The sequence below is a fragment of the Eretmochelys imbricata genome, chromosome 13 (genome assembly GCF_965152235.1).
Source record: "Eretmochelys imbricata isolate rEreImb1 chromosome 13, rEreImb1.hap1, whole genome shotgun sequence".
Taxonomy (NCBI): Eukaryota; Metazoa; Chordata; order Testudines; family Cheloniidae; genus Eretmochelys; species Eretmochelys imbricata.
In genome coordinates this window covers 39,593,976-39,601,942 of record NC_135584.1, presented here as the reverse complement: position 1 = coordinate 39,601,942, position 7,967 = coordinate 39,593,976, and the positions used below count along the sequence as shown (strand labels likewise).

At 45.2% G+C, this 7,967-nt stretch overlaps 1 gene segment (V, D, J or C); it reads left to right on the top strand.

Moving 5' to 3' along the window:
• The first annotated feature begins 6,377 nt into the window (after window positions 1–6,377).
• On the top strand, window positions 6,378–6,928 carry LOC144273273 (immunoglobulin heavy variable 6-1-like). The segment is given in 2 exon segments: window positions 6,378–6,405; window positions 6,507–6,928. Coding segments are annotated over 2 exon segments (450 nt in total).
• The last annotated feature ends 1,039 nt before the right edge of the window (window positions 6,929–7,967 follow it).

Genomic DNA, 7,967 nt, shown 5'->3' with positions numbered 1-7,967 from the left:
CTCCAACGAGAGACTGCTGAACTGGAATTAATTTGCAAACTGGATACAATTAAGTTAGGCTTGAATAAAGACTGGGAGTGGATGTGTCATTACACAAAGTAAAACTATTTCCCCTTGTTTATTCCCCCCAACCCCCCTACTGCTCTTGTCAACTGCTGGAAATGGCCCACCTTGATTATCACTACAAAAGGTTCCCTCCTCTCCCCCCTCCCCCCCCCCCCCCAGCCCCTCTCCTGCTGGAAATAGCTCACCTTTCCTGGTCACTCTTGTTACAGTCTATATGGTAACACCAATTGTTTTATGTTCTCTGTGTATATAAAATCTCCCCACTATATACTCCACTGAATGCATCCGATGAAGTGAGCTGTAGCTCAGGAAAGCTTATGCTCTAATAAATTTGTTAGTCTCTAAGGTGCCACAAGTCCTCCTCCTTCTTTTTGCTGATACAGACTAACACTGCTACCACCCTGAAACCTGTCATTAATAAAAAAGAAAAGGAGTACTCTGAAACCTGTCATTAATAATGTGTATCTCTTTATAGCATGGGATTGCAGAACAGCAGAACAGTGCCCATATCCAACTATTTCTCCATTATAATAGGGTTCCTAACTCCTTTGGACTCGTGAAATGTCAGACAAAATCACAAGAGAAAGGGTATGATTGCTCTTCTCCAAATATTCCTTCATTCCTAAGAAGGCGCTGTCCTGCACTTATATTTGGCTGAGACTTTCAAAGAACATAGTGTTAAAGGACGAAATCCTATTTATGTTAACTGAGTTTGGGCGTCCAGATCCCTTGGGCGGTTTAGAAAATTTCACACACACTTTGCTGAGCTGAATTCACTGTATCAAGGGGATACTCATCCCAGGGAGAGATCTACATGTGTAGTCAGAGCTCACACCCTGTCATCTCTTATATTAATGCTGGGAAACTCGCATGCAAATTCCTGCCCAAGAAGGTTCCTGCTTAAATCCAAACCCCCGATTGGAGCAGTCTCGGTCTCCTCCCCTAGACACAGAGCTGCCCGGTCCTGGCTGCCGGGGACAGTTTGCACCTTCACTTAAGATGAACCTACGACTGGTTTTCCGGTTCACGCTGGAGGCCCCTTTAGGTAAGTGTCTATGGGGGGTCAGAAGGGTTCCTTGCTGCAGTGCCTGCAGAAGAGGACATGTTCCAAGGAACCAAAGGGAATGAGGTGTCCGGATCCCAATGCAGTTCAGTGACAATTGGGTGACTCACCCCCTAAGGAGCGGTCTCAGGGTGTTTAATTTTCACATGTTCCCCACTGGCAGGGGATAGGAGCCTGGCTCACTGATTCATTTCTGGATTTCCTTCCCAGGTGTCCTCTCTCAAGTGTAGCTGCGAGAAACGGCCTGGGAGTTGCTGCCCAAATTCCTGTTGGTCAGTGTCACAGAGCTGTGGTGGAGGCGGGGGGGGGGGGGGAGGCTTAAAATATTATACATGTATTCGACTCCTGGCCCTTTACTTTGCCACATTTCTATTAGCCTCCTTACTGAACTGGTCTATAGCCAGTATACCTGATTTTCCATGGCCTTTACCCAGGTACAGTCATTTACAAGTTACAATGGATGGGGAATATATTAGTGAAACTGTTCCCATTGAGTTCTTTGAGGAATATGGACATCTTAATTAGGATAAATTCTCCTCTTAAAAACATTATAAGGAACTGAACTATGTTCAAAATACAGAGGCACACAAACTATGTGTATTCCCTCCAGGTGATAAAATATATGTCTGCCTCCTCTAAAAGAAAAAGTCTGAAAGCTATGAGGAACGAATATATTAAATATAACCAGGACCTCCTGTAAAATGTAAAACCCTCCATGTGCCTCTGATTTTTCATTACACGTGTTATGCTAGGAGATATAAAAGGGAATAGAGTGACAGGACAACAATCCATATTGACTCCAACAGATTTACTCCTCTCTGTCATAGGGTGTTAACGACAGGATAAATAGACTGTTTTCTGAGTTTGTAGATGAATAACGAGAAAATAATATTGCTGTTTTTTAACCTTGGCCCGAATGATATTATGTGATAAGGAGTTCCATAGGTAAATTGTGTGGAAAAGGATTCCCTTTTTTCCTTTCCCCTTTTCCCTTTTTCCATTAGACAAAAATAATAATTTCATGCTAACATTCTCAATAAAGACACTTACATTTAGATATAATGTTCAAGATCATGGGCCAGATTTTCAAAGATATGGAGGTGCTCAAAGACGAAGATAAACTCCCAGTGGTATTTTGAAAAGCTCCTGAGTTAGCCACCTAACTCCCATGGAGGTGTTCTGTTATACGCCCCCCCCACACACACACACACACAATCCATGCAGAGTCCTTCAAATCTGACATTTATTTTCTCCTTCTGTTGTAAAATGAGGACAAGTCCCAGGGGGAGCACCCTCTTTTAACCTGAAATCTCCTGCCAGACACTCTCACCTCTCGCTCCCACCCCCGGTTGGGTGAAACCTACCTGTATGTTCCTGCTTCAATGGGTCCCTGTTTAAATACAAAGCTCTAATTCTAGACACTTCAATATTCATCCAGGAATATCTCCTTCACAAAGTCTTCCACAATATCTGCAAATAAATATGAAATCCTTACAGACTTTATCTTCGATTGACCTTTCCTTCATGAGGGAATGAATCGTTTCTCTTTATAACACTGCCCCTCGTTCATGTATTTTCTCTTTTATTCCCCAGCAGATGTCCTCTCTGAAATCCAGCTGATCTAGTTGGGGCCAGGACCCATGGGATCCTGCAATCATGGAAAAGTAGGTGTGCAAAGGCCATCAAATCCATCCGCCCATGTTCACGAAGAACCAAGTCCACCTTTCCTAGAAAATGGTGAAGGATGCTGGCTCAGGTCTCTCGATCACTCAGAGTTATCGGTTTCTCTGTATTTCTAAACCAACCTGCAATAATAATCTATATCACCCCCCACCTGAGCCATTAACCCGTTATAATTAGCTAAGCATCTTATATATGAGGACTACAGGGAGAATTCAGGAAGAGGAATGGTGCGATTCAGTGAAACATACCACTTATCCTGGAAACAGCAATCAGCGTGATTTGAGGTATAGGACTGCCAAGTTATTTTTTGTTTGTTTGTTGTTTTGTTTTTACCATTAAATAATCGAATAAAACAAGTCTTTACTGAATGACTGGAAGAAAGAAAGAAAGAAAGAAAGAAAGAAAGAAAGAAAGAAAGAAAGAAAGAAAGAAAGAAAGAAAGAAATTATGCGCCCCAGCCTTATCTGGAAAAATCTCTTGTAGAGTAAGTGCCGTGTGCTTAATCAGTAGGGGGCACTGTCGCTACAAAGAAATTGACTAAGTAAAGAGCCACCGGGATAGTAAATAGATGAATGTTCTCTCAAAAGCGTTTTGGGAGCCAGACCATTGGCATGGACAAGACTGAAGTGTTTGGGTGCTCCTGTCTCTCTTGCTTTTTCCTAAATTTCTTCACCCTTCACTTTTGATCCTCCTCCACATTTGTCTAGAACAAGTTACAAATGACGGCAAGTTACATGATGCACATTCCTTACAGATGTTCTCAGGGACAAACGCCATGGACATTTCTCTTACCAGCAGTGGTTGTAGCTGCTTTTCATCAGCTTTAAAAGCTCTTCTTATGGAGAGGTAAGTATCATTAGCCCCTTTTTTATAGATGGGGAAACTGAGGTACAGGGAGGAGAAGGGACCTGCCCACTGTCACCCAGCAGACCAGGGCAAAGCCAGGAACCGAATCCAAGTCTCTGGAGTCCCGGTCTAATGCGCCATCCTAACAGAGCGGACTGTTTCGCCTCTGTAGCATCATCAGCATCACCATGGCTCCTACTGTGCTGAAGGTCAGACTAGATGGTCCTAAAAGACATTTCTGGTAATAACAACAATAATAAACTGTGTTCCTCCCGTTGACTACGAGTCCAGGCATCTCATGTTCATATCAGGGTTAAAGATGTAGGACCTTAGCAGGGGACTGACTCGCTTTGACTACGTATCTGTGCAGCGCCTAGCACATGGGGGCTGTGAACTTGCTTGCGATAATAATGTGTGTCATCCACATGAGCCATTAACTGATGACTATTAGGCAGGTGCCACATTTATGAGGACTACAGAGAGAACTAATTTACCCCGTGCTTTGCATGAGAGGGTGGGGTATGCAAATGATTATTTCGCTTCCTCTTAAGAATAGAATATCTCCGTTCTTTACTTCAGCGGTCCCTGCAAAAGTCAAATCTGTGTCATTTCCTCTGGATCTTCGTGCCTGTTCCTAGCTGATTTCCAGGAGGGAAGATGAAAACTTTGCTTCTCTCTCTCCTTCTCTTTGCTATTGCAGCATGTAAGTACCGAGGAGGGAGCAGTCTCCCGTCTCTACCGATCCCGCTGCTGGTCATCTCTCTGACTGAGATTTCTCCGTGCTCTTTGCAGGTGTCCGTTCCCAGGTTAAACTGCTGCAGACCGGAGCAGCCCAGGTGAAGCCCTCACAGACCCTGAGACTCACCTGCTCAGTCTCTGGATTCTCTCTTACTGAGTACGGGTATGGCGTGAGCTGGGTTCGACAGTCCCCGGGGAAAGGCCTGGAGAGGTTATCCACTGTGTACTGGGATGATGACAAGCGCTACCACGAATCCCTCAAAAACCGATTGACCATCTCCAGGGACACCTCTAAAAGCGAGGTGTATTTGGAAATGAGAGGCATGGACGCCGGAGACAGCGGCACCTATTACTGCGCCAGGAGCTACACAGTGACCCAGAGCAGAGCAGGGACTGGTACAAAAAGGGGAAGCGGACTCTGAGCTGTGCAGTGAGGCCAGATTAACTCAGAGCAAGGAGGTTCCCCCAGCCAAACTCCCTGTAAATGAAAAGAAAATGCAGAGTAGGTGAAAACAGCTTCTTTTCTCTCTCTCTCTCTCAATATGGTACTGCAGAAAGAGGAAGCACGAGATTCAGTGACACACACTGGAAAAAGCAATCCGTTGAATTAAACATATATGACTTCCAAGCGTTTCACCATTAAATATGTGAATACATCCAGTCGTTACCAAATGACAAAGAGAGGAGAGAGAGAGAGAGAGAGGTTTATCCATAAATATGTATTTCTAATAGATAGATAGATAGATAGATAGATAGATAGATAGATAGATAGATAGATAGATAGATAGATAGATGATACTGAAATCATGTTTTAGTTGTTTTGTAAAATGTCTAGTATAGTTTTGGATGTTGTATCTGTAGGAAGAAAACAGCAAGAAAAATGACAAAGAGAAGGAAAAGGGCCAAGGATATTAAGGGGGGCCAGAATTTTGAGGAAAACAATAACAAGAAAGACATTTATTCTTACTGTGACAGTGAAAGAGAATTGGTAGACTGAAACCAGAAACTAGAAGAGTAATTTAAACTCAAATATACAAAAAAGAATCTTAATCTCCGAACATGGGCAGGTGTGAATTTGTCACAAAAGGGATGATGACTGTAAGGCTAGTCGGGTGATAAACTAATAGGTAGCGGGTCTGATTCATAAACTATCTGTCAGAAGGCAAGAGGGGATATCCACCTGTTCTAGTAAAGTAAGTGTGTTGTGAAGGCAGCAAATGTAGCTCTGCCAGGTTGGGACCAGATCCAAAGCCCATTCAACTCAATGGAAAGCTTAGCTTCTCCCCACCAGGCTGAAAATCTGGCCTCCATGACTAAACTCTTTAGAGCATGGGATTGGAGAAGGATCTAAAGGCGCATATGTCAAACCGAATGTCCACTGGAGATGGCTCCTAGCTCCCTTGGGCTCTATTAGAAATTCCGGACTTTGCTGTCACAGAAAAGGTTCCATTAATTTCCCCAAATGTTCCCAAGTCCTAAGAAGTAGTCTATTGAAATTAAATGTGTCTGTGATGTTTCAAAAAGGTCAGTGAGAGTCAAGTGCCCAACCCCCTTGAGTTTCAATGGAATTTGGGCACCCAAATAAATCCCTTACACCATTTCAGATTTCTCAGCCCCCTGGCGGAAATCAGTTCACGGCCTCAAGCAGAGCCAGAGATCCCCATGTGTGTGCAGAGTTCACAATGCCATCTTTTATACCCACGCTGTGAAACCCGCATGCAAACTCCTGCTTCCGGGGGTTCTTGTTGAAATACAAACCCCCTGATTCTAGGAGCCGCCCTCGGTCTCTCCCCAGACACAGAACTGCCCGGTCGTGCCCGCTGGGGACAATTTCCACCTTCACCCATTAGGAACTTGCTACTGATCTTCCTACCCATGCTGGGGTCCCCTGCCTGTGAGTTCCTGTGGGGAGACTTGCTGCTGAATTCATTCCAGAGGCCCAGATTGTCAGTGGGGGAGGAGTCCGGGGGGAGGTAAACGAATGAAGCGCCCGGATCCCAAAGAAGTCAGTGGGTGTTGGGAACCTAACTCCCTTAGGCTCAGGGTTTTTTTATTTTCACACGTGCTCCTCCCCCAGGGGATAAAACTCATTTACGGTTTCCCTTTCCAGGAGTCCTCTCCCAAGTGCAGCTGAAGGAAACGGGCCTGGGAGCGGTGAAGCCCGGGGAGTCCCTTAAACTTTCCTGCACCAACTCTGGAGACTCGGTTTCTAGCACCAGCGCCACCTGGGACTGGGTCCGGCAGCCTGTGAGGAAAGGGCTGGAGTTTATGGGGAGCATCTGCGACAGACCTAGCAGGTGGTACATAGACTACGCCAGCTCTCCGCAGAGCCAAATGAGCATCGCACAGGGCACCGCCAAGAACCAGGTCTCCCTGCAGCTCCGCTCGCTGACAGCTGCGGACACCGCCACCTGTCCCTGCGCCAGAGGCAACGCTCAGGGACACACAAGCAGGCAGCTGTACAAAAACGGGAAGCGGGTTTTTCAATCGTGCAGCCAGACGTTGAGTACCCCGGGGAGACTCCAGGCGTGATTCTGCTTCGCCTTTACCCAGGCGGTGTCATTGTCAAGCTACAATGGAAGGGGAAGATATGAACTGGCTCTTAAAATCAATTAGCGACGACACCATTCATATTGTGTTCCTCTAGGGACATGGGCATCTTCACAGGAGAACATTCTCCTTTGAGGGAAAAATAAGGACTATAACTGCTTTCAAAATATGGTAGCAAACAAGCAAGGTGTGTTCCCTCCTCCTGCTGAGATAGATGTCAAATTCCGGTAACACAGAAAGTGACAAATCCATGCAATAAACATATTGATTCGAAATATCTTGGAGACCTGCAGTATTTATAATCTCCTCTGTGTGCGTTTGATTTTTCATTACATGCATTATGATATGAAAAGGAAATAGAAAAGAGGGGGAATGGAGACTCCTCCACCTTGACTGCAACAGAGTTACTACTGATTTACTCTACAATTTTATGAATGAGATAGAAAATGGGTCATTTCTCCTCTTATTCACCTTTGGTGTAACACGACCCAAAGATAAAAGTATTGTTCATGGCCTCGTGATCTCCTGTGGCAATGACACGGGTAAGTTGTGCCAAATTCTATAGGAAAGCATTCCCTTGAAAGAGGAGAAAAATGAGTTTGGGGCAAACACTTGCAGTGAAGATGCTGGCCTTGCCTCTACAAATAGTTTTCAGCATCATTCTCTATTCTCTGATATTCTATTCTCTGATAGTGCAAACATGAAACCAATACTTGTATCCCTTCTTCTGCTGGCCTCCCCCTCGTGTGAGTATTGCGTGGGACAGATCTGCACACCACCAGGTGTTGAATGGGTTGTGGGATTAATTCACAGGGCTCTGTCTTTTCCACAGGGGTCCTGTCACAAGTGCAGCTGGTGGAGTCAGGACTCGGGACTGTGGTCGGCAGGTCCTCACTATAGGCCAATAGTGATCGATCTATCAGGGATCTATCAAGGGGAGGGATAGCTCAGTGCTCAGTGGTTTGAGCATTGGCCCCCTAAACCCAGGGTTGTGAGTTCAATCCTTGAGGGGGCCATTTAG